The sequence below is a fragment of the Melospiza georgiana genome, chromosome 20 (genome assembly GCF_028018845.1).
Source record: "Melospiza georgiana isolate bMelGeo1 chromosome 20, bMelGeo1.pri, whole genome shotgun sequence".
Lineage (NCBI taxonomy): Eukaryota > Metazoa > Chordata > Aves > Passeriformes > Passerellidae > Melospiza > Melospiza georgiana.
In genome coordinates this window covers 7,687,581-7,713,988 of record NC_080449.1, presented here as the reverse complement: position 1 = coordinate 7,713,988, position 26,408 = coordinate 7,687,581, and the positions used below count along the sequence as shown (strand labels likewise).

The window sequence follows — 26,408 nt, the reverse complement described above, 5'->3', positions numbered from 1 at the left end:
TTCTAATGATGGATTTTGATGTTATTTATTATCCATGTTACAGTTGCAACTGGGAACATGGGGGGGGACTCCAATTTTAGCGACAACTGCATTAATGCCCTGCACAGAGCCGGCCCATGTAGACATTCCCAAGCCCAGGCTTTTTATAGCAAGCAGAAGCAACCACTCCACCCCCTGAAAGGCCTTTTCCAACCTCCAAAACCTGCTTACAGCCTTGTGCTCCTCACAACAAGCCTATCTCCAAGCTGATGATGCCCGTCACGGTTCAGCCCTTGCTGAATCTGATGTGGAGACAGCCCCTTTTTCAATTTGGCTCGTCCTAGTTTGAAGTTTGGCACAATTTCACAAGGCCCTGTGTGTCCCCAGGATGTTCAAGGAGTTTTCTCCAATGTCAATGGCAAGAGTGCTCATCCACCGAAGGGGAAGCAAAGTTAAACGATGAAGATGTCTCCTCTTGGATATTAGAGCATGAAATGACCTCCAAAAGCCCTGTTAAATTCTACCTCTGAGCCAGGGGAGTCCTTGTTGAAGCAGCAAGAAGATTCTTTGAGCTTCTCAACTGTACAAGCTTTCCACCAGCACGATGGCAGCAGGAGAGTTCAGGTAACTTTAGCAGTTATCATTAACAACCATTTTCACCTTCTCCAACCCATTTCTGCCTCCTTCCCTCTCTCAGGAAGCCAGTGCAGTCACAGGGACACTTGTGTGGTTCAGCACCAGGTCCTTGGGGGTACAAAATGCATCTTCATCTTGGCAAGGGCCCACTCAGATTCTGCAGGTCCTGCTGTGGGGGCTGCTTTGTTTATCCACTCACAGGATCCCAGCACGGCACAGTGGAACTGAGCCACGCACCAGTGACAAGTTAATACAGCAGCAATGACATCAAGAACTTCTATTTTTTATTCTGTTACTTCTAATTTTTATTCTGTTATTTCTATCTCCACATAAGGCTGCTTCTCTCAACTCTTACTTCATCACTGGCTGCCATAAGAGATTGCTTCTAAAGGAGGGCTGTGAAGGAAGAGACAGGGCAAGGCTGGCGGCGATTCACGAAACGCACCCCGTGCAAGGCAACAGCTGCTAAACAGCAACACGAACTGGCCTACGTTTGGCAACCCCAAAGATCCAGCTCTGAAAACTGAATTTAAAAGAAAATGGCTTGGTCAGTGGGCTGAGGGGGAAGATGGCCAGAAACCCACGCTATGTCTGCTTCCCCTTCGCTGCGCGTCATGTTCACCGAGGGACGCGCTCAAGACGAATTCAAGAGCCTTCAAAGACAACATTTGTGATCCAAGATGACATTTCTGCTCACCAGCCACCCCTCCACACTGCTGCCACTTTTAGCGCACACAGTTGGCCTGTGTTGATGGAGAAGATGTAACCCAGAGACAAGGAAAGGAGCATTTGCTAAGCACAGCTACGCTACCTTCCACCGCTTGTGAGAAGGTCTAGGTTTAATTTAATCCAGGTCTATTATAAGTCCAACAAAGCTGCTGAACTACACTGATGCTGGAAGTCCTGAGTCAGCTCCTACAGCAGGACAGGAAAAACATCTGAAGGAAAAGGTTCCAGTTCTCACCCTGCCTTAGCAACAAGGCTCAAACATCCTTTGGTTTTAAGAGTCTCTGATCTTCAAGAGATTTGCTGGCCTGGGATCAGGCTTTGCACATCACCTACCTGCCAAACTTCAGATGGGATGGGGGTGGACACAGCAAAAAAGTTAATAAATAAACCACACAATACAACAGAAAGACACCTTGGAAGGACACAAAGACAGACCAGGTGCACTTGATCATGCAGTTAAATAAAGAATCAATTTTAGTGCAAGCACGAGGTCAACCACCGACACGGCAAGTGCCTCCACAGGGCCTCTTCCCTGTGCTGAAGGCTCCAGCCATCGGCTTCACTGGCTCTGCTCCCAAAGCAGGAGCAAACCCAGCCTGAGAGAGACCAACACAGTCACCAGTGCAAAACACAGAAACTTTAATTAAACCTACAACACAGGGGGAGGTGGGAAGTGCTGCTTTGGACACGGAGCAGCCCTGGTGCTGCCACGTGCGTGGGCAGAGGAGCTGAGCCCATGGGGGATGTCACTGGGAGCAGCAGGGAGGCAAAGCAAGTGGCTGCCACGTGACAGGGGCACATCCCAAGCGGGCTGAGAGGACTCAAACGAGAATTAGCTGCTTGACATCCCAAAACCCCCAGCAGGACAGATGTGCAGACTCGGGCAAGCAACAAACACAAAGCCGTGCGTGAGCCTCCTCCCACCGCCTCCGCGGGCCCCAGCCCAGGGACACTGTCCCAGGGAGCAATGCTGCAGCTGCAGGGGAAGGAAGCACCTCTCCACCCTTTTTTGGTGCTGTATTCCACATCCTGGAGTGCCTCCCATGTATCCATGTCAAAATTTCCACCCATCCTTTTGCATGGAAGCCTCATTTCCACAAGACAACCTAGAGAGATGTTTTCCTGACCCTCAGGCAGAGAAAACCAGGGGCTTTTTGCCCTGCCATGGCTGGCAAGATGCTGCACAGTTATTTAAAGTATGGGGACACCAGCCAAAAGACACAGCAATGTGAGGGGACACAGGTGGAGACACCATGAGTCTCTGCTCCACTGAAGATGGACTCATCAAGTCCCAGCAAGCACACAGATCTCCAGCAACATTCCAGGAGTGGATCCACTTGAAAAGCAAAGACAAAACACATCCCATTTAGGAGTAAAACAAGACTTAACCCCAGTCTTCCATTTTCATTTAAAATAGAAGTTTATAGTTGTTTCAGGCAGGTCAAAAGCTCCTTGTCCCCCACCTCCTGCCCAGGGCCAAGCCAGGAGCAGACAGGACAGCAACAGTGCCAGAAAGCTCTGCTTCAGCTCCGTGGACATTTCACCACCTCTTAACTCTTTTTTACTCTCCTTCCCCTGAGTGCTTGCAAGAACCTTTACAAGAGGGAGTGAGTAGGTCTGTTAAAAATAATGAAAAAATAATAATAAAAAGAGAAAAAAATCCCAACCACGTCTCCTCCTCCCAGCCCAGCAGTAAAGCAGTGCAGCAGCAAAAGCTGAGCAGCCTGGCTGGGGGCAGCCCCTTCATGGTCTGCAGGAATGCCAGAGGAAGGATTCCTGCTGATCCCCAGCAAACCCAACCCAGACCTCTGTCCCTGCCACACCCAGGCTGGAGCCCCAAGAAGAAACAACCCCACTGCAGCTGCAAAGCTGTGCACCAGCTTGGTCACGACCTGTGGACAGACAGCTCATCTCAAAAACAGCACCAGCCCTTTCTGCCCTCCAGTGATGCTGCTGGTGGGATCCACACCACCTGTCTTACACACACTGCTGCTGGTGGCACTGCAAGTGTGGCTCCCCTGCCTGAGGTCCAGAACAGCAACACCAGCAGGGAAGGACAAAGGTAAAGAGCTTTCTCCAGGTATAACCTGCTGTCCTGGGCTATTTATGCTTTTGTTTCCAGCATGAGTATGTGAATGCATGAGAAGCTGCATGCTGTCCCCTCATGCTGCCTGTGCTCCAGGGAGGTCCCCCTCAAAGAGCTGCTTCATGGGGAAATCCCTTTGCCACGGGAGTGCCACTACAATTTATGACCAAGCAGGAGCAACCACGGTCACCTTGTGCCACTGAGGCCAGCCCAGCCCCAGAGCAGCAAAGCAGGGGATTGCAGAGGGCAGGTTGGACCCAGTTATGGATGTGTGTGAATGTGTCAGGGTTTGTGCCAGTTCAGAGGGGGCCTAAGCAGTGTCTTTGCATAGCTGTTCCCACAGAGCTGGGTCCCTCCAGGACCTTGTCTCCAGCTCCAGAGCCAGCTCAGATGCCCATAGCCAGGAGGTTCCCAGCTTCACCCAAGAGAAGAGGTGCTAGTGAGAAAGGAAGGCCTCTTGCAGAAGAGGTGGAGGGAGGGCGCTCTCCTTACCCAGAAAAAGGGAGAGATGGTATCCTGGGCTTCCACAACCCACAGACACTCCCTACAACTCCCTTTCCCCAGTTCAGACCTCCAGTGCAGGCAGAGCTGGCTGATACAGACACGCACAGGCTCACACCTCACCCCACGCAGCCGTTTCCCAAAGTAAACAGCAACAGGAAACTCCAATGAAATTCAAAAGGGAAATTGCAGTTACCACTGCCCAACACATACACACGTGCCTTCCTCCCCTCCACACCCCTTTCTCTTGGGAAGCCAAGTAGAGGCCTTTTCTGCAGGGCAGCCCCTGCTCAAGCCCATCCCCATTCCCGGCAGGGACACAGCGGAGCAGCGCGGCCCCAGCTCGGCCGCTGGCGAGATGTCCCCAGGGTGAGGACGTGCAGGAGGAGCTGCTCCAGGTCCCATCCCTGTGCTTTGGATCTGTGGTTGCCGATGAGGATGTGCAGGAATGGATGGGCTGGGTGGTGAGGAGGGGTGAGGGGAGGAGGAAGAGCGCCGTGCTGTGCCTCCGCTGCCTCGGCTCCTCCTGCGGTCTCCTTAAGATGTCACAGGCTGGATGGGGAGCAGGCTGCCAAACTTAAAGTGCTGGATCACAGGAAACTTCTCCAGGCACTGCAGCAGGAGAGATAAAGAGAGGTGAATTCAGGAGACGTTTCCACCTTACACACACAGCCTGAGCCACATCCTGCCCGCAGGGTCAGGGTTCGGGGCCACTCAGCTCAGACAAAGGCAGAGGATCAGCCCCATGTTTTCCCCCACACATTCCAGTCAGGCTTCTCAGGCCAGCAGCACTTCATAATCCCATCCCCTTCCCTTCAGCAGGAGTAATTTTCTTACTGAAATTCAGTATGGGGAGGCCTGGAGCATGAGCAGAAACAGCATGTCTATGTCAGCAGCTTTCTCCCTCAGCATTCTCCTTGCTCAAGCTGATGTCTTTGAAGAGTTTCACCCTACAAACACTGAGAACTGCAGAATCCCCTGGGGCAGAGAGACCCTCCCCTCCAGGCCAGTGCCAACACTCTGGGTTTGAGGCACCATTCTGCAGCTGCAAGGCACTGCCCAAACTGCATTCCAGACTTTCAGGTCTTTGATGGACAAGCACCAGTGATTTTGCAGCCATAGTTTAAGATATGATCCTATTTCTAACAACCCCTCACCCCTGAAATTCCCACCTCCCATTGAAGAGTAATGGATCACAGGTCAGTCACACAGACCCACTACAAAGCAGATCAGCTCAGAGCTGCTTCCTGCAGCTACACCAGGGCCCTGCACAGGGTGAGCAGGGCTGCAAGGGCACAGCCCCTTCCACTCAGCAGCCAACAGCAGGAAGGTCATGGACTGTGGTCAATAACGTCAGAGTTTGCCAGCACTTGTCTGGCAGAGCCACTCAGAGCTCTTGTTTTTGAGTCACTGCAGACTCAGACTGCCCAAACCTCATGGAGGGCTCAGAGCAGGCTCCACTCTATCACACAGAGCTCAGCAGAGTGTGTTCAGCCATGATGTGGTCACAACTCTCCACAGGAAGGAGTCTTGTGCTCTCCACGGGGCCAAACTGGACTTGCTGCAGTTCTCTGGGGCTGGAGAGGAAACTGTGCTGCAGACAGCTCTCACCCCAAGGCAGGACTCAGGCACAGGCACCCTGCCCTCGTGCTGTCATCATGAGCAAGCAGGAGGATCAGTGCCCAGAAGCCCAGGCCTACAGCAATCCCTTTGGAGCCAGAGGTCAGGCAAATGGTTCCAAGCACCAGCACAGTGGAGCCAAACAAGTTTGGAGGTGGTGAAAGTACAGCATGGCTGCATCCATCCAGGGGAATAAGAGCCAGGCAGAAAACCACAACTCTCCATGGCAAGGAGAAGTAAGTCCTGTGAGCATCAGGCCATGTCACCTTCAAAGCTTCCTAATGCTCAGAGCTGCTGCTGTCTCTCCACACAACCACTTAGAGAAACTCTCAGAGGAAGCAGGGCTGGGTAACACGGGCATGAGGGAAGAGTAGAGAGAAATGAACACTGGAGATGCTGACAGCTCCAAATGTCAGCCCAATTAGCTCCAAGGAGTCCCATGGAAGACCAGACTGGTTTGGGCTCCAGATGAAGAGACTTTACCACCAGTGGGAAGAAGGGGTGTCCATTCCATGTAACACATCACCAGTACAAGAAGAAACAAGCAAGAAATTTCTCCTCCTCTTTTCAGGACTAGCACAAGTTTACTGAATTATCAGCTGTACAGGGCCTTCCTTGCATCAGCTGTGGATGAAACTGTACCAAATTCAACTGTACCCTGCTCAATTTCAGGCTTATTTCTTCTTGCCACCATCTTGAGCCCACTGAAGGTCTGCTTGGGACTCAGCTGGGGAGTAGATTCATGCACCAAGTCCAACCTTTAAAGATGGAACTGGGACTAGATTAGTTACAATGGAAAGTATTTCCTGACTGACTGCAGAGGAGGAAAGGTCAGGAGACTCAAAAGCAGGCTCAGGGGAAAAACATCAAGGCTGCTGCTTTAACCACACTCTATTCTGTCAACTTCTTCACTTGCCTTTGATGGAGAGAATAAGAAAAGCCCAGGGACTTTCAACAAACACCTTCACCCATTATATTATAAATAGACACATTTGGGATTTCATAAACACACAGAGTTGAAGACACATTGTCTTCAGTCTACTGCTCATCTGCCCTGGGGTGCCTGGATCCAGACCACAGCTCCTGGACACACAGACACACCTGAGCTCTCTGTCAGCTGTTTAAAGCCATCCCACAGAGGAGACAGAGAAGAGATAAAGCCTTTGGAGTGTTTTTTAGATGAGCTAGGTCTGGGGGCTGCCCCACTCCCACCAAGTGGGGTTTCTCCTGGTCTGTTTCCAGCAAGTGACCCCCTCCTCTGCTGCTGCCCCCACTCAGTCCCAGTCCTGGCCAGCACCATCCAGCACCCAGCACTTCTCAGGCACCCCAGGTGTGTTACAGAGCTGGAGCCTCCAGCTGAGTGTCTGATTTCACCTGATCCAGTTGCAATGGGTGATCAGAGGGGCAGGGAGAAGGGAGGGGAAAACAAATAAAACCTGAAATCTTGCTCTCACTTTGCCAGTTAGACAAAGCAACTCCACAACCCCAAACCTTCCCTCTCTTTGCCATCACATGCCCCAGGCTCTGCCACAGAAGCTGCCTGCCTTGAGCTGGACAAAGACCCATGTCAGTACTTGAGGGGTGCTGCTGACTTCTCTTCTGCTAATGCTGGCAGTGGCTGACTGCAGAGAGACTGCACTGGTGGAGGCTGCACAGAGAGCAGAAATACACCAGGAGCCAGCAGAAAAGAGACAAGGTCTCCAGCAGTGACTTTGTGCCTGGCCTGAGACACCCAGATGGATTCAGTTTGCAAAGGATGAAGGTTAAGTGACTCCCAACCTTGTGTCACTCCCAGAAAATCAGTCTAAGAGATGCTCCAGTTGCAAATGTTGGTGTAACCTGCAGGGCCAGGCACACCATCACTGAAAGCTCTGTCCAGCCATGCGGCCATGTCCACATCCACACCCCTGTCATCCCCCAAGCCAGGGAGGAACTGACTGAGCCAACAGCAGGGTAGATAACACCCCAGAACAGATTACATCTAAAGATATATCTATTGATATACCTATTATAGATATAGATAGAACCCTAAGGACCCCTGAGCAGGAGTGTCCCCTCTCCTCTGCCTATCCAGGTGAACACAACTTCCATGCCATGGCAAGAGAGGACAACATTGCACAAGGATCATGTTTTTAGGATTAGTCCTTTAAGGCCTACAAACATTATCTGAGGAAAAAAACTAAATTTAAAGCTCTTTAGTTGACTCAACATTTTTTACACTTTAGCCTAAATTAGTACCATTACCCTTCCTAGCAGCTTTTGCATTCTCCCCTTGACACAGCTACATTTCAGATATTTCTAGAAACCTACCAGTACTGGATCCAGCATTTTCACACAGAAAGTCACCTGCTAATCAAAACAGACTAAGGCCTTGAGAAAAAAACCATGTCTTAGGTGAACAAAGAAGAATCTCCCAGTCTCTAGAGAATCCCAGGGCTCTCTCAAGCCAGGGGACAGGTAGATCTGCCAGCACATGTTGGCTCCAAGACATCAGTGAATGTGTGCACTGCACAGTGAGTTCCTCCAGCCACGTACAGGTGGGAGCAACCATGGCACAGGGCATGTGGGGCACCAGGCAGGAGCACATGAACATCCCAGGCAATGTGGGATGCCAGGGGAGCACGCAGCTTGTGAAAGAACTGATCCAAAGGAAAGGAAGGACCACAGCAAGGCTGTTGAGGCAGCAGCAGACCACACTGAAGCTCTAAGTCTTAGGACACTCCTGTTTCGCTCTAAAGGCATTCACAGTGCTGTGGTCTCCCCTCAGCTCTCACAGCTTAGGCTCCAGCTCAGGGATTTCCAGCAGGCAGTGTCTCTGGCCCCTGTGCTGGAGCTGCAGCCCAGGGACAGCCCCCTCTCTGAGCAGCCAGGCAGGGCTCGGCCCCAGCCCCACTTCTCCTCTTTGGAGGCTGGGAGGAAAACTGAGCTGGGGGCGGAAGGAGCCAGCGGGGCTGGGAGTGACACCTCACAGATTAGAGAGGTATGTGGCCTGGAACCTAAACACAGGATGTGCAGCAGAGGAAGGGCTGGGGGAGGGAGCAGCCTCAGGCACAGTTAACCCCTTGGTGCGCTGGGCCTGAGCACAGCTCTGTGTCCCAGCTCCCAACAGGAGCATGGCTGACACCAGCAGCACTGCAGGGTGTGGGATTAATTCTTGCAGGCACCACCAGTCCCCGCCCACCCGGTGCCCAGCAGGGAGTTCCACCATCCCTGCTCTTCCAGTGCTTTAGTGCAGACAGTGAGTCCTGCACAGCCAACACATTCCCTCCAGAGGTTCCTGTCCTGCTTCCTCCAGCCCAGGGTTAGCTTGAGCAGGAAGGAAGATAAGGGAGAGCCAAAACTGCCCAGTTCTGCAGGTCAGGGTTCACCAGGAAAGCCTGGGGCAATGCCAGCAGAGCTGGTGGGCGGAGGGTGGCCAAACCAGAGAGGTGGCTGTGGTCTCACTGGGCTGGCACATGGCATGGATGAGGCTTGTAGAAAGGGTAAATCAGTAGGAAGCATTCAGCCTGCTCTGGGGCTCCTGAAACATGGGATGGTAATTTAAAATAAGTCTCTTCTAGCTGGTAAAATGGTGGACCAGAAGAACAAGCAGGTCAAGACATTGGCCCTAATTTGGAAATCTGCACTTGCACTATGGTCAGACAAGACAAGGCAAAAGTCATGTTTGCAAGGAACAGCCACTTTGGGATTGGTTTTGGGGCAAACACGAGGCAGGAGCTTCCTTCAAGCCAGCAGCACCTGAACAGCCAAGGGCTCCCAAGCCACAGTCAGCAAGGAGTAGCAAATGGCTGTGATGGGGTCCCCACACCTGGAGCAGCACAGGAGCTGGCCCAGGGTGCTGTGGGAGAGCAGGTGTGTGGCTGAGCAGCCTCCCCCTGCCCACAGCACTCACCTCTGCCTTGTACATGCGGATGAGGCCCTGGTTGACCTTGGACCAGGAGGGCACGGCGCTGATGTTCCAGAGCTGGTTGGAGTGCTCGGCAAAGGGGCCTGTCTTCATCTGAAAGAGACCCAAGCACAGGGCTGAGGGAGCTGGGCCAGCCAGGAAGCTCGAGCACCAGCAGTGACTCATGCTCACACTCTCTCCAAGCAAACATTCCCACCAAGCCCAGTGACCCACGCAGCAGCCACCTCACTGCGTCCTCCCTCCCTCCCTCCCTGCTCCCTCCCGCTGTGGCCACATCACATGGAGCCCTGGCAATCCAGCTCCCCTCCTTCCCTGACAAAATTAAACCTTTTCCTGCCACGCTTTCCTAATCAGACCTCCTTCTGCACACCTCCCTTTCAATGACTGTATTAAAAAAGCCCCACATAAGTCCCGTTCTTCCCCCTAGTAGAGCTTGGCTTAACGCTGTTCCTATTCTACCCAGAAACCTCCCAGTGCAGCACTGCTGGGCTTTCCAAGAAAATGACTCATTCCCCATTCAGATCAACAACAAGCAGCAGCAACAGCCATCGCTGCCTTCCCTGAATACAGAGGGCAGTGCAGGTTGGCAGCAGCTCTGTGTCCACAGCCCACTCCACACCTGCCTCTAGCTGAGGAGGGCTCTGGGGGAAGCAGGAGCAGAGGGGACATGCTCTCCAAACTAGCTCCAGAGCTGTGAGCTGCTGGCTTGCAGCAGATGCTTTACATTTTTTTTTCTTTTTCTTTTTTTTTTATACTCCGCTGTTTCTCCTCCCAGGGCGAGGGGTTTGGAGGAGGGAGAGCAGGAGGGAAGCTGCAATCAGGGGCAGTTGCATGTAGATTCCCTGGGTGGTTGCCTCTCCTTCTCCTCCATGAACAAAAACAGACCCTCAGGGAGAGAAAGAAATACAACACAGCCACTCTGACTGGGGGAAGTTCCCATGACATCAGAAACCACAAGGCCGAAGCTCACGCTAGAGAGGAGCGTGGGGAGAGAGGAATCTCTTGGACTCTCATTCCCGACCTGGGGCTCCAACAGCTAACTCCTTCCCTCTGTGCACGCACAGGCCTGGACAGAGGGTGGGAAAAGCGCCTCCAAAACAACCTCTCTGCTCACTGAAAAAGCAAGCAGGGCCAATCAATGTGCTTTGGGAAAATGCTGCTGCCTTTCTGCAATGCCTGTGTGACACCAGCCTGCAGCAGAGGAAGAAAGAAAGAGAGGGAGAGAGTGGGAGGACCCTAAACCTCCCTGTTTGGAGGGTGATGGGCTCCAAACCCGCTGGCCTTGGGGATGGAGCAGCAGGAAGAGCGGGTCTGCAGCTCTGCCTGGTGCTGGGAGAGCAGGGGTGCATCTCCACTTCCCCTCAGAGGTTCCTGTGAGCTGGGGGATGACAGCTGAGCCCCTCCCTGTCCCCTCAGCCACACGCTTCCCTTGTGGGCACGAGATGAAACGTGCACACACACAAAGCACGGCGTTACCCAGGGCCAGGATTCTGCACCCAAAGCAGCGGCTGCCAGGGAGCTCTGAGCCATCAGAGCCTCCCCTCCCCACACAGGAGCTTTGGCTGCCTGGGTTTTGACTACAAACCTTCCTTCCCCTGGTGTCACTGCCCTTCACAGGGGCACAGCTGGCATCAGCCACCACCACTGTGCTCTTCTCCCCTTCCCAAGGCAGGGAGAGAAGGAGGCAGGCACAGCTGGCCAGTCCCAGCTCATGCCCACTGTGGCCCTCCTCACCCAGACACCCAGCAAGGGATGGCTTGGCCATGGTTTCAAGCTGGGGCGGGAAAATAAGAGGGATGAGAAGGGGAACAACAAAAAAAATCTTCTCCTTCCAGCCACAAAGGGTGAAGAGGGAGAGCTGGGGGGAGAGCGAGAGGCGGCGAGCGCTGCAGTCCCGCAGTGACCCCAGGGGAACAGAGTGAGTCAGAGCAGCCATATTGAGCAGGAAATTACTCACAGACGTGGCGTTCCTGCCTCTCGGTTCCCAAGAGAATCGGCCTTTTGTAAATGGTTCCTCTGTCAGTGCAGGGGGGAGGGGGACGGCTGAGGCCGTGCTTTCCTGTCAGCTCCTTCCCTTCCAGCAGAAACCCGAGCCCTCCCTTCCCAAATTTAGAAGCCAGATTGAAGCTGAAATTCCTGCTGCCTGCCCTGAGCTCTCAGAGGAGCATCTGGGCAAGTGCACTGATCCCCCACAACAGCTGGGGTGTGCCCAGCTCCCCTCCCTGCACACCCACAGGCAGCCCTACATCACTGTCCTCTACAGCCCCTGTGTGGCGGGCACCACAGGGATGCTCCCAAACCCTCCTCATCCTCACGCTTTCAGGTACCACAAACACCCACCCCTTTGGCAGGCAAAGGCAGCAGCAGGGGAACAAGTCGAGTCCCAGCCAGCTCTGCAAACCTCACCCTGTTCCAGAACCATGTGTTCAGGTCCAAACCCACCCTGCAGATTTCCCAACATCAGGTCAGCTCATGCAAAATTCAGTGCCGTGCCTGGGCACTCCGCTAAGAAGGATGCCGTGGTGGGTTCAGCCTGGACATCATCTTGCTGCTGCTTTAAAAGCCTGAGGTTTAAACACACACCTGGCAAACACCACAACAGCATATATTCATATTCCTGAAACATCACCTGGGGGCTGAGAACAGTATCTGCTCAAGAGAATATTCTCTCAGTTGACAGAAAACAACCTTCCTCAGTTGTAGTCTGAAACAAAACCTGCTCTCATGTCGGCAAGACCCACTATGGGAACTGCTGTGGTGTTTGTTACATGTTTAACACCTTTAAAGGAGAGCTGTTTCCAGCTTACAAGCTCAGAAGAAAATAATATTATTCATTTATTGAAGTCTTTAATCCCTTCTATCTTTTTCCCCTGCTATTTTGTTTTGTTGTTGATTTTGGAGAGAAAACATTTGGAGGGCACTGAGGCTGCCTCGCCCCCCCTAGTGGCAGTCACGGCCTTCCCGGGAGCTTGGGAGGCAAAAAACCCAAGATTTAAAAGGAAAATCTTCATAAAAATGAAGCAGTAACCCGCACGGAGATGCACTGAATATTCCATGGATTTGGTGATGCAGGTTGCTGCTGTCCCTTTCAGCCCGCGGCAGGAGGGCCAAGAGGGCTCCCTGCCACCAGGTGGCACTGGGGATCTCGGAAAAAACACTGAATTCCATGATTCACAACGAATGTGCAGAAAAGGAGCTCAATTCCCTTATTTGAAAAGCCTACTAAAAAGCTGACTTTCTGCAGGCAGAAGCAGAGTGACCTGAAGCAGCAGGACTGTGCTGGGTATTTTAAACATCACCTGTCAGCTGGGCGCTGCAGAATCTTCTACACACGTTTCAAGAGATGGATGTTTTTTAACAGGTCAGTGCACTGCCTGGATATCACAGAGGCCTAAACTAAAATAAATCTTTGACCATCTTGGCTCCTGGTTTCCTGTCCTCATCTTGATCTCTTCCACCAGCACCTCTTTATTACCCATGGTATGATTTATCTTGGCATTAAGGGTTAAACCCTGTGAGGTGCTGAGTACCAACAAACCCTACCAGATTTAGCAGGACTTGACACAGCACCTCCTGGGGCTTGGGCCAAAGGCTCCTATAAAGATTTCCTACATGAAAGGCTAAGTTCATATTCTGTAACCTCCTTTCCCATCTAATCACTAAATTAGAGAGGCAGAGAAGGGGGAAAGTGAACAGAACAAAAGGGAAGAACTGCACTCTGTCCTTCAAAATTAATCCCATCAACTTCCTCCTGCCAGAGACAAGAAATCCCTCACCACAACAGAGAGGGTAGCTCCTGCTCTCCCTGTCCAGACTGTGCAGTGAGGGAACTGGGAGAAACACAGCCAAATCCTGCACTGATGCTGCAGGCAGCAAGCCATGAGCTCCCTCACTGAGAAACAGCCCAGGGCTGCCAACGAGCAGAGCATCACCCACCCCTGTCCAAAGGGCCCTGCAGTGCCTGAGCAGAAACAGCCCTGAGAGTGCTGCCAGCTGGGGAATCTCTGCACCACCTCTGCTCTAGGTCAGCTGCAAATAAGGGGAATTTCATGGGCAACTCTTTTAGCAGAATCTGGAGGAGACAGAGCAGCACAGAGGTTTGGGAGCCTGCCCTAAGGCTGCCAGGCATCACCCAAGGGCTGCAGGGAAGGGAGGTTATCTTGGCAAGCCCAGACATTTTGCAGCTTCCCCTTCATCTTCCTAGTGTATCTACAGGAATCAGTCTTCTCCATATAAGCTCCCACTGACTGATCCAAGTGATGATCCAAAGTTATTTGTTTGCACTTGCTACAGCTCCCTTCAACTACAATCCACAGCCCATCCAGCTTAATTACACTTTCTTCTCAACATCCCTGTCTCAGCTCATTCAAGGAGAACACCTCTGCCATGCAACAATGGTTCATCTGCACAGTTCCATGAGAGCAAACAAACAGGCAAAGGAGGAAGAAAAAAACACTGCCAGAGCCAAGTATCTAATGTCAAGAGAATATCCCTGTGGGACAAACCTTCCATTCCTCACCTCTGTAATGAAGAGGATGCACTCCAGGAACATGAAGTCCTTATGGTTTTCATTTACCACTTTCTCATCAACAAAGTGCCGAGGCTCCAGGCTGGGATGGTCTAAAAAAAGAGACAACAGGAAGTAACCTGCATGGTAATCCCCCCTGAGACCAAGTTCAACCTGGTGGTGTGCTGCCCCTCACCAAGAAGCACAACTCTCTCTTTAAAAGGCAGCACAGAGTTGCTCCCTTCTATCTCATCTCCCACTCCAGTGCCTCTGCAGGACAAAACTCCACAGAGCAGAAACTGCATTTTTTAGCACCAAAACCAATATTCTCCTTTTAAAAAGCTTCATTGCAGTCATTGCAATAAAGACAGAAGTACTACACAAGGAAGCTTTCCATCTCCCAACCAGCTTTAATTGGATAGCTGAGGTAAAAAAAAAAAAAAATCCAAGCCTGAAACTCTCCTGCTGTACTATACACAAATCTGACATATTTGAATTTAAAAGTCAGCCCCAAGTCCCATCATCTTTACAACCTAGACAAATTGGGCAGACGGTAACCCAGGACACAAGAAGATTTTCATTAGTACCTATCAGCTGGGAACTGCCCCATATGAAAGGCAGGAACTGGAAGTCATCCAAGCCCCACACACCCTGGCTGCCAGCAGGTTCCATCCTGTAGGTTTTCTGCAGTTTTCGCATCACTTCCAGGTACCTGAGACCAAAGAGAACAGGAAGGGTTAAGGCAGGGCCCTCTCCTGCCTTTGACTTTTGTGAGGACAAGAAAAACCAGTTGAGGAAAGGACACAATTTATCACTTGTAAGCAGGACCCCCACACACAGCACAGTTCACAATATATATTCAGCTTTTGCCATAGAATGCAGCTTGATGGTACCTAACACCAAATGCACAGAGAAATCCAGTGGCAGGGATTTGTTTTATCTGCAAAGTCTTATGATTGTGCAGATCCTTCCTCATCCCCACTGTTATTTGAAAACATTGACACTTCACATCCCTTCACCAACTTCCAAAAGAGCACAGAGTTTTCTACCTTACAGCAATCACTACTTCCACTTTTCAGGTGGAAAATTAAAGTTGGAAATACTATAGAAGGAAATTGTTTCCATGCCACCAAACAGTGATACAGCTGGGATTAGATCTCTGGACTCCAAACACCCATTCCACCAGTTTCATCACTACCAACTCTACTTCCTGAGCTGGAAACACATCTAGAGGAGCAGTGGAGGCCTGCCAGTTGCATAGATTTTTTATTTTTGATGCCTAAAGAGATGTTAGATCCTCTGATCAGATATTCCTGTCTATCACAAAGCACAGCCTCACCCACAGAGTTCAGTAACTTGTGCTCCACTAAAGTAACTTTCCAGAAGGACACTCTGCCTCTGAAGACAAGGGGCCATCACCTCTTTTCGAGACAGTTATAATGGGTCAGTGTACAGTCCATTAAAACGTACATCTGCTCCTAATTTTGTCTAAAATTGTCTTCAGCTTTCCCATTCTACCCTTCCCCCCAAACAGCCCAATACTCCAGCCCAGCTCCTCCCATTACCTCACCTGTTAAACACTTTGAAGACAATGGCCATCTGGTCATCCACTCTGAGCACACCGATTTTGCAGAGGCAGCACAGAAAGGCTGCAAATGCAGCTTCGTGCCCTGGAGTTAAAAGACAAGAAGAGACATGACACAGGTGTCTCTGGCCTCCAGGACAACCTTTCTGTGGGCACCACAACAGCTCTGCAGCAATCACAGCAGTCACAGTCCCCTCTCAAACCTGTTGTCACTGTTAATGCCATGAGCTGACAATATTTCATCTCCCTGCAGCACCCACCCAAATTATACCTTCTAGACATTCATAAGGTGATCATTAACTTAGAGAAAAGAAGTTCTTAAGGGAAAACAGCTCCAACTGGGCATGCTGGGAGCAAGGCAGGGACTTTCCCAGGAGCTTGGCACAGCAAGGGAAGTGGAGCACTGCAGAGTCATCTGCTTGGAGGATGCAACAGAACCTCACATCTGCAAGCAAACAGATTTCCTCCTGCTACAAAAATATCTCAGTGTTGGAAGGATGCAGATCCCACAACACTGCCAGGAACAGTCTGTCCCAGAAGGAACTGGGATCTCAAGCTAAGCCTCTGCAGCTTGGCCCTCCAGCTAACAGCAAGGAAAAGAAACAACCAGCAAACCCAGAAATGCCTTTTAGTGGGAAGGGCCATGGAAGAAGGGAGAGTACAAGATGAGCAGTTCCACACTATGGACAGGTGCAGATCCTAGTGTAGGAACAAAATGCACCCATGGTCTGGACACTGTGAGCTGGGACACGGGCCCCTGGCTTGGGACACACAGCTTTGGAGGAGAGGCTCAATTTCCTTCTCTGAGCTGACCAAACCCTATCCAGCCTTTCCAAGGACAACATCTCCCCCTGGTGCCAGTGAGCCGCAGCCAGCACCGCACAGCCTCCAATCCTTCAGCCTTTACCCACAGCCTCCTCTTCCTCTCCCTGCCCAAGTCCAAAGCCATGTTTCCTTGCACTCATCCTGCTCTCCTGCCCTTTGGTGAGCACACAGCTATCCTGCAGAGAGGAGCAGAGCATGCAGACAATTCTGCATTTAGTTCTCACTGAAGCCTGTGTGGTTACTTCACCAGCAATTCAGTATCTCCTCATCTGCTTCTAACTTCAGATTTCAAAGTCCCTCTGTAAGCAGTGATTCCCTTCTAGGGACCATCAGACCATTATGATGTCCCTCTAGGGACACCTCCTACTGAACATGAACAAGGTTCTCACTCTAGTTCCAATTCAAGCTAGTATATTTTATCCCTTTAAACTGTCTGCTGCAGGACTGCTGCATGCAGTGAAGCATGTCCTACAGCTCATCCCAGAACAGCCTGGTTCCCATCTCCTTGGATGAGATGTGAAAGGGTGGCACAGCTCCAGCTCTCAGTCACAGCCCACACGGGGCAGAGGGGTGAGGGGGCCCTAAAAAGAAGGTGTTCATTTCAAGCTGGCCCTACAAATAGTGGCAATAATGTATTTAAATAAATACAACACCCAATTCCAAAGGTCCCTTCCTGACAAACCCAGCCCTGGCCAGGGTGCAAGCCCAGGTACCTGTGCCATAGTCAATGCGGGTGGAGTTCCCCACGGATTCCTTCAGGTACACGGCCACTTCTGGGGCAGCATCAGCCAAATGCTTGGGAATCACTGCTGACACCAACTTTTCTGCCTCCTGAAAGACACAAAAGACTCCCCTGGATGAGCACAGATCTGTCACAGCTCCCAGGAACAAGTCACCCTGTGCTCAGATGCTGTCACAGCATGAGAGCTGCAATGGTGCTCTGCAATGCCTGGAGGTAGCATGAGGGAGGAACAAATTCTCCTGTTGGAGGAGTCATCTCCAGAGATGCAACAAGTCAGGGAGAGCTTGTCCTGAGACCTATTCAGGCCACACACATTCTGTAGGACAGAAAAGCCTCATCACCCAAGCACATTGAACCAGTTACCCAGTGAGCCATCTCCAGGACAAAAGCACCACTAGAGCAGCAGAGCAGCTGCAAGGCCACTGCTGTTGGGACTGGGGCTGTGCCGCCTCCAGAGCTTGGTGCAGGGCAAGCGCTCTGAGCTGAAGGAATTCGAGCAGTTTTCCTTGATCTTTCTCTCATTTTATGACACAGTGGGCAATTACAAAGCAAAGGAATTCCTTGGGTTTGGACAGCCCTTGTGACTCACCCAGAACTTGGAGACCCAGCCAAGAGCATTTACATGGCCCATATGCTCTCACAGGAGGAAAAAACAGCACCAAGTCTATGGTAAGTGATGTGTATCAAGGGGTGGATCCTTCAAGGCTTATCTGAGCAATCCCTCTGTGAGCTGCTTGGCTGCCACACAGTGATAGAGCCATCCTCCCACCCTGCTGGGCACACTGCCCTCTCTGGGAGCTGCAGGTAACACCACACAGCACAGACATGCTCACCTGGTCCAGTTTGGCGTACCAGGTCCTGAAGGCTTTGTTCCCAAAGCGAGAAGGTTGATCCACGGGCGGGGTTTCATCGATCCATCTGTCGAGGGTGTTCAGCAGAGCCACCAGCTTTTCAATGGGCTACAGAGAGCAAGAGGGTGAGGGGTCACAGGGACATAAAACAGAGCAGCCCCATAGTCTGTGACATCTCTCCCCTTGATGGGAGTCATTAAAGCCCACACCATGGTTCCCAAGAGAGGCACGTGGAAATGGGCTGCACCAATCCTCCTCAAAATGCAGAGGGGACAGAAAAACCATTTTTCCCTGCAGGGGAGCAGTCCAGTACAAAGCCCAGCCTGAGGCTGACTCCTCAGTCACCCACACAGTCTTCCATGAGCTGTAACAGCACTGTGCTGCAAAATCTCTTGGAGAAGAGCTGCAGAACAAGACTCAGAGGCAGGAAAGGGACCTTCGGCACAATAACTCAGGCTCAACATCTGAAGAGTCCTGCATTCCCCATAGGATAAAGAACAGCACATATACAGTGCCATGCATCCTCACCACTGGCTGATGATATGATTTAAAGGCCCTTCTCAAGGCTCTAATAATTGTCCTGAAGTCTCTTAGGAGCCAGGATTAGCAGCTGATGCTGTTAAACCACGACACATTTGTACAGCAAGTCAACCTTGTCAGCACGAATCCTGTTGCCTCAAATTCCTACCACCAGGCAGCTCCAGCCCAGGGACACCCACTGCATGTGGCAAATACAACCTACCCAGGGGAGGAGGCAGCCTGGTTAGCCCACCAGTGCTCCCATCAGAACAGGAATGAGAAGCCCTCAGAGAAATGTCTCAATTCAAACACAAAGCTGAAGGGAAGACAGCAACAACAGCAAGACCACAGCCATGTTTCTCACAACCAGTGCTGGGAGTGAGGGACCCATGTGGAAGGAAAAGAGGTGCAGCAGATGGCACAGCACAATGTCTCCAGCTGTGCTGTCAGACCAGAGCTGGCCAATGCACACCATCTCCCTGCCTGGCCCAAATGGCTGGAGAACAGCTACACTCCCCATACCAAGAAGCAACACCACAGGCAGCACTTTTAACAGCTCCAGACAGTTTCAGCAGGCTCTGCTGACAACTGGTCAAGCCTGCCAGAGGCTCTGGGATTCTCCCTGCCTGACTCCAAGCAGCTGGAGAGCCATCAGCCGCCACAGCAGCTGGCCAGGCCCCGGGCAATGTAGGCTCCTCTGTCTCGAGAGGGGATTCCTCCTTCAAGGGGACAAAGAGGACAGCAGGAGCGGCGGCTGCTTTGACTTTGCTGGAGGCATCGACCGTGTGAAGCTGCCTGGTCTCCTGGGTTGTGGTTCAATTCTTCACGCTGCTGTCGGGAGGACAAGGAAACAGCAGAGCCCAGCAAGTTTGCAGCCCTTGAAGTGCCACTCAGAGGGGGTGGGCAGAGCCAGGCATGGCAGAGCCAGGCTGTGCTGTGCCACTGAACCAGCTGCAGGTCACTCCTTGGGGGAAGGGTCTCGTGGCAGACACTGCCCTTCACAGACAGTGACTACTGAGGTGCCACCCCAAGGACATGGTGGGATCCTCCCACCCCAGGACTTCAACATTTGGCCACTGAGCCAGACCAGAGACTGGGACAAGACCTGAGCACACTGAGAACACGAAAAAGGGACAAGACAGCCTAAAGCTCTGGGTGCCCCTGAAGGCACTAACAGACCAGTGCCCCACATTCATGTGGACCAAAGCCCCCTCTGCATCAGCTCCCTGCTCCCAAAACACTGTAGGAATCAAAAACATTCCCCCTGCACTGGGCCATGTTTGGACTCAGCCCTACTCCTTCCTGGCTATTGCATTCCCCTCCAATTAAGCAGCAGCATCCCCAGCACTGGGTTGCATTAAATAATTAAATCGTGCTGGTGATTTATCCGCCGGCACCAGCAGCTCATTATGAGCAGCCACCGTATTTCAAACCCCTCCACGAGCACTCGGTGCTGCCTGGATAAATGGCTGGCATGGACCAGCTCCCTCCCTGGGGAGCAGAGAGCCCAACCTCCCCTTCTCCACTTGCTGCCTTTAAAGGGATTAAAAGCCCAGCCCCACTGAACACGGGAGAGCAGGACCCAGCTGCTGGCTCAGCCACATCAATAAATAATTAAAGAGCTGTGGCTCATTTTGGGCTCAAGGCCCTTTGAAAAGGGGGTAACTAAAAGAAGCAGCTTCCCATTGTCCAGCAGAGGAAGCCTGTACATCCAGGGCTGACCCCTGTGGGGGAGAAAGGAGCTTATGGGAACACGGCCATCAGCACCACTGCAGCCTGTTTTGCCTGGCTGGGTTTTTAAGCTCTATTTTTGCTTTACCTTTTCAGTGATCAAAGCAAGGGCAGCCTCCCCCCTGCTCTCCTTGCTCTTCTCGTTGTGCTGATTTTGCATCTCCTTGACCCTGAGTCTGCCACCGGTCCCAAAGGCAAACCACGGGGCTTCCTACAGAGCATAGACCTGTCAGCAGCTCTCAAGAGCAGGGGCCAGGCAGACAGAGGTGCTGAGGAGGCATCACGGCAGCCAAAGCTGCCTGTGGCGACCAACTCTCCCCCTCTGGGCTCCTCAGGCCCTGTCAGAATGGGGAGCTGATAAAATCAGAGCCTTTGCTGCTTCCCCCACTTCCTTCCTGGAAGCAGAGCAAGCCACAAGACCGACCAGTTTCCCCCAGTGCACTGGGCTGTTTGACAGGAAGATCTGCTCCTTGCATGGCAAAAATTAACCTCGTCCTCCTCACTGCACTGCACCTCTGATCCAAGGCTGCAGCCCCAGCAAGCTGCTGATGGATCCCCACGTGGAGAGCACTCCCTCCAGGAGGGGAAGGCAGGTCACAGCCTATCACTCACACAACCTTGTGCCAGACACAGTGTCTGTGCCAGAGCCTGCTATCAGTGCCTGTCAGATGCCTGCAGCAAACCCTGGACAGCTCCACACAATGTGTCAGTAGGAGCAGAGCAAGCTCAGCAAGTCTCCAAGGGGCCTCAGCCCCCACAGGATCCAGCAGAAAGGTTGGTATCAACACACACTCTTTGGAAACCACTAAGCTGCCTCTTTCAAAGCAGAGCACACCATACTTCCATGGCAAAGCAGTAGCAGTAAGTCACAGAGTGGATATGCATTCAGCAGGAAGGATTTCAGGAGGTCATTTGCCAAAGGAAGGTGTCCCTGGCATTTGATCAGGGAGGAAGATGGGATGGCACAAAAGCACATTGGTAGCAGGTACAGCAAAAGAGAAGAAAGCTGAGCAGAGATGCAAGAAGAGGCCACGAGGGGCTGAGCCTTTAAAAGCACAGATAAGCAGTTTGATCTACAAAGGAGCCTGTGTGAACAAGCAACCTCATCAACAAGACAACCCTGGGAATGCTCCACCTGTGCCTCAAGTCTCAGGCTCCTGCTCTCCTCAGTGTGCAGGGAATGAGATTTGCTCCCTGCCACTTCCCAAGCAGCTGGGATTGTGTCTCTTGTTTGTTACTTGGACTGGGACCATGGATGGAAAACATTCACTCCAAGAGGGCTCTTCTGCAGACACAGCCCTGGGACAGCTTTTCCTGACAGCTCAAAGGGCTTGTGAAGAGGGTTGGGTTTCCCCCCCTCTCTTTGTTTTGTTCATTTTTAATGCTTTGTTTCCCTAGAAGTGCTCTGTGAATGGTTGGGAACAAGCTAGATCATGACAAAGACAAAACTCAAAGGTGAAATGCAAACAGCAGAAAGCAAGAGCAGCATTTGACAGCAGTTTCTACTTAATTGAAGGAACAAAAGAGGGGCACAAAGCCTGTTAGGGAGAGACTCATTATCCCTGATCCCCTCCATGAACTACAGGGGAGTTTCTCATTCACACTGGCTCCTGGAAGGGAAGGCTGGACTCAACACAGTACTTCAAACATGCAGACTGGATTAAACACCACCATCAGCTGCCTTCCCACACCAGAATGAAGCTATAAACACAGGGCCCAGTCTGCTCCCATTTTGCTTAGATCTTTATACATAGCTCTCAGCTTTCTTGCACAGCCCTGATCAGTAAAAATGTCTCCAAGAATCTCCTCATTGCAGCACAGACCAAGGGAGGGGATTCAGTGTGCAGCAAAGAAGCAAAGCTGGTGGCCAATGTGTGCTCTGGGGATTGGCAGCACCCAGAGAGCCCTCAGGGCAGCAGTGACACCATTGAGGGTGCCTGCCCTTTCCCTCTGGCCCTGAGAAGGTGAACAGCCATTAAAATTGGCTCTGGCAGCAGGCAGGGACAAGTGACAGCCACTTTCATGCAAAGGGAAACCAGGTGCTTTCTGCTTAACACCTTGGAAGGGGAGATCCTGCCCCACAGGTTAAACCTCCCAGCCCAGCCCAGCCCAGCAGCCCTGAGAGCTCTGCAGACCCCAGGACCTTCAGCAGGACCCTGGGCAAGGCAGGTGACACACCTTGAGGTCACAGCTGTCCAACCAGAGCTTGCACAACTCAGCTACAGCCTGGGCTGAGGACATGGGTGCAATTAACACAGTCTGAGCAGGGACAGGGAGAGAAGTGGTTTGAGAAGAAGTTTTTGCCCATGGGTTTTTGTACAGAAAGACCACTTGGGGGGCAGGAATGGCACAGACATCCCAGCCTTTTGTCTGCACCCAGGAGAGACTATCACATCCTCAAAGCATCACCTCTGCTTCTGCCCACTTGCTCAATTCCCCATCCACCAAGCACATCCAGAGTCTCTGCATCCTGAGGGGAGGATGGCACCCTGATGTTTGCATCCCCAACCACAGCCCAACCATATTCAATCTCCATTGGCTCCCAGATAAGTTACTAATTCATTCCTCATCCAGGAAACACTCACTGTAAAGCCAAAAAAAAAAAAAAAAGTGAAAAAAGGCAGGAAAAAAGTAACAAGGGGATCCAAACTCTTGTCCTACCTCTGAAATTTTGTATTCACAGGTCAGCTTCTTGCCCCTGACACCTTCATTCAGAGTGAGGATGAAGCCCATGTAGTCTGCATATGCCTGTGAAAACAGCAAGAGGGCAGAGCTTTAGGGAGAGCCCAGGGTCTGTCAGAGCACAAAGCACAGCACAGGAGCATCCTGCACCCCAAGGGAACCTCTCCCAACACACAGCACTGCCTCCTTGGAGACACCCGGGGGTGCAGGGCTTGCTGTGAAATTGCTGCTCTTTTTGGCAGCCCCAGAAGCAGTAGGCAGGTGGTGACTGCAACACTGCAAAAATTACAGGAAGGAGAATCCTAAAAATTCTCACACTGACCCCAAAATCATTCCCTCGGTTCTCATCAGGTCAAATTCAAACTCCTCAGTTCTGCAGAGTCTCAGCTGTGCCCAGGCATTGTGTTCTACTCCTCCCAGACCTGTGCTTTACCTTCCCTTTGCCCCTAAACTCTTGCTCTGTGCTCACTAAAGGGAATTGGGGGAAAGCCCAGGCTCCTCATTCCCTCTCTCTTTAGATTTGCTGCTTTGGAAGCACCATCTCCAGTGCAGCTCAGCAGCAGCACACTGCCACTTCTCCCTCCCTGCCTCAGAATCCTGACCAGGAGCAAGTCCTTAAAGCCAGGAGACTGAAACTGGAAGCTGCACCCAGAGGTTTGTCTGACACCTGGCCATAACCTCAGTTTCCCTCAAGACATCTCTCATCAGTCATCAAGCAAGAATTTGCCCCTAAGAGGTGGGACAAGTCTGGGCCAACACCCCAATCCCTCAAAGGCAGAGAGGGCAGAACCTGCTTGTTCCACCAGCTCCACACAGGCTGTAAACAAAAATTATCCAGGAAATTGAAGGGCTCAGCTCCAGAGTCCTTTCCAGAGCAGCACAGTGGGAAGGAACCAACCCAGGCTGGTGCTACCAGGGCCAGGCAGCAGAGCCATGTTTAAGGTGAGCTCAAACAGGGCTGGGTAAATCCAGTTTGGTTATAAAGCACAGGCCAGGAAGGATGAAAGTCACCAGATTCTCATCCAGCTTGCTGGGAGGAAGCAGTAATCACTACTGCCAAGTAATTTTCCTACAAACAAGCACCAACACAAATTCAATTATTGCCCATTCTCTGCCCAAGCCTCCTTTACTTCCAGACCAGACCTGGCTGCCACCAAAAGATCAGCAGCATTTTCCAGCACTCCCTGTCCCCAGAGCCATACCTGAGATCGTTTCCACTTGGCCATGTCAGAAACCACATTTATCTCCTTTTTGGGGACCATGAAGCATTGCTGGACAGGAGGAGCCACCTCCTCAGAGGTGCCTGGGAGATACAAAAAAAGACATAAAACAGAGGCACTGGGGAAGGAGAAATCCTCTATTTTTCTTACTTAGAAATGAGCTTTATTTCTCAGGAGATATCAAGCACACAAATCCGTCCCAGCTGGGCTGTAATCTCTCCAAGTCCTCCTCACCAACATCCTCCTAAGGACACTGCAAGCCTTCAGACAGAAGCATTATGTCTGTTTTCATTGTTAAAGATGCATTTCCCATTCACAGAGAGACTAGTGCAGGAGATAAAAGCAACATCCAGCCAGTTTAATTATTTCTGTCTAGTGCAGCCAAGCCTCAGGTCATGCTGAAGCACTGAGCTCTCCTACAAACTAACTCTGCCTTGTTTTTAAGTGTTAAGCCTGACCTTCATTCCTCTAAAAGGATAATTCCTGCATGGACAAGCTGGAGCAGTGCAATAAATGCAGCCCAGAGCCACAGCTCTGGTCCAGGCAGCACCAGGACTTGGGGGATGATGGGCACAGCCTCTTCCAGGTGGAATCTGTGAACATTGTTTCATTTCAAAGCCTAGGATGTAATATTTAATGCAAATAGGAGTTGCTAATGAATTAGAGGGGATCTTTTCCCCAGTATCCGAGCCCAGGGCCCAACCTGCAGAACCAGAAAAGTTCCCAGAGATTTAAAGTAATTTGTAGTATGCTTCTGTAAGTGCAACTTTCAATAGGAAGAGGCAGTGCAGAGAGCACTGTCAAAGAACCTGGGCACTAATGTCAATTTATGAATTCTGTCAGAGTCACTCAGTTCACCTTTTTAAACCCAGAAAATCTGCAGGCATTTATGCAGCACCAGCTGCCCTGACACACTCCAGCAACTGCTGTCCTCAACCCAGCCAGTTCAGGCACTGTCTCCCTAACAAACCACCAAACTCCAACTCCTTAAAATATCATCAGCTGCATTTACATAGAAAACTCCACCCAGAACCATCAGCAGCCTTTTCCACAATGCTCTCTAGCAGGCAGATCTGATTAAAAGGGATCCAAAGTCCCAGGAAGCACACAGAGTCCACTGTAGATTTGTCATACAACCTTTGACAGTCATTGGACTTCTCTGCCTTTCATATTCCCCATGCACAGAACAAATTCAGCCTCATCTCCTGCCCTGAATGTTGCAATGTTTGGTTCATTCCTGCAGAAGTTACAGCAAAACTTCCAGGTAGGAGGACGAGAGGAACAACATGTGATGAATTTAAATTAAAGACACGTGTGTCTCTCTTCTGAAAATTCAGCACACAACTCACAGCGACTGGCACCACAGCAATGGAGCTCTGCTTTTAAGAGTTTATAACATGAAAACAATGAAAACCTCCCAAGCAGTGAAGTGAAAAGGCAAACATTGATGTGCCCATCAGCACAGGTGACACATAAATCCCAGGCCAGTGTTCTGATCTGGATGTTTGCCACTAACAGAACTGCTTTCATCTCTTTGTGTTTGTTTCTCGGCCATCACTGCTTCTGACCTACACTTTGTGCAATTCCTCTTGGTGAGGAGACCAGGAATACTCAAGAAAGGAAACAGTGAGGCTGCAGGGGTTACAGTATTCTGGGATGAGTACATAGGAGTCCAAGCCTCCCGGTATGATGGAGCACAGCTTTATGACGAGCAGCAGGCTGGGCAGAGGAGGCACTGCCAGGCTCGTGTCACGGTGCGAGGAGCGGGAGTCAAAGAGAACCAGCCACAAATCCGGGCTGGGGTCACAGGGATCCCCGATCCAGAGCCTCAGTCCCGACCACCAACCTCGCCCTGGGGTGGTGCCAAGACTCGGGGCCCCAGGTCCTTCACAAGCTCAGTAAATTGCCCCCTTCCTCCCCCTCCCCGGGCCGGGCGCTGCTGCCGCCGCTCCCCGCAACCCGGGCCCGGCGCCCTCGGCCCGGCACCCCCGGAGCGTGGGCCCTGTACCGGCGCTCCCCAGCCCCGAGCACGGCCCTGAGAGGCACCGAGCGCAGCCCACAGTCCGCAGATCCTCAGAACCCCCCGGCCGCCGCTCACCTGCCCGCCGCTCGCTCTCTGCCATCTTCCCGCAGCCCGGCCCGGCCGCCCCTCACCTCCCACCTCCGCGCACGCCGAAGCCGCCGGCGGCCATCTTTGAGCAGGGCACGCCGCCCGGCCCCGCCGTTCCCGGGGCTGTCACACCGTGGAGCGGCCCCTGCCGGCCACCGTCGTGCTCGCGCCGCCATGT

General features: G+C 51.8%; 1 protein-coding gene across 1 annotated transcript; it reads right to left on the bottom strand.

The window, feature by feature from the left end:
- PTPA (protein phosphatase 2 phosphatase activator) lies at nucleotides 1–26,314 on the bottom strand. The gene is made up of 10 exons (XM_058038038.1): nucleotides 26,219–26,314; nucleotides 24,103–24,203; nucleotides 22,880–22,966; nucleotides 17,951–18,076; nucleotides 17,089–17,206; nucleotides 15,536–15,635; nucleotides 14,553–14,677; nucleotides 13,978–14,078; nucleotides 9,444–9,551; nucleotides 1–4,543 (listed from the first exon to the last, which is right to left on the bottom strand). The coding sequence occupies exons 1-10, from the start codon at nucleotides 26,241–26,243 to the stop codon at nucleotides 4,469–4,471; spliced, it is 966 nt and encodes a 321-aa protein (XP_057894021.1). The 5' UTR covers nucleotides 26,244–26,314; the 3' UTR covers nucleotides 1–4,468.
- Between the last annotated feature and the right edge of the window lie 94 nt (nucleotides 26,315–26,408).

What these genes read in the sequence shown, in the direction of transcription:
- PTPA (XM_058038038.1), bottom strand. Translation starts at nt 26,243, where the DNA reads ATGGCAGAGAGCGAGCGGCGGGCAG. An exon ending in AGAGAGCGAGCGGCGGGCAG is followed by an intron (nt 24,204 to 26,218) that starts GTGAGCGGCGGC and finishes TGTATCTCCCAG; the next exon opens with GCACCTCTGAGGAGGTGGCT. An exon ending in GTCTTCAAAGTGTTTAACAG is followed by an intron (nt 14,678 to 15,535) that starts GTGAGGTAATGG and finishes CTTTGGTCTCAG; the next exon opens with GTACCTGGAAGTGATGCGAA.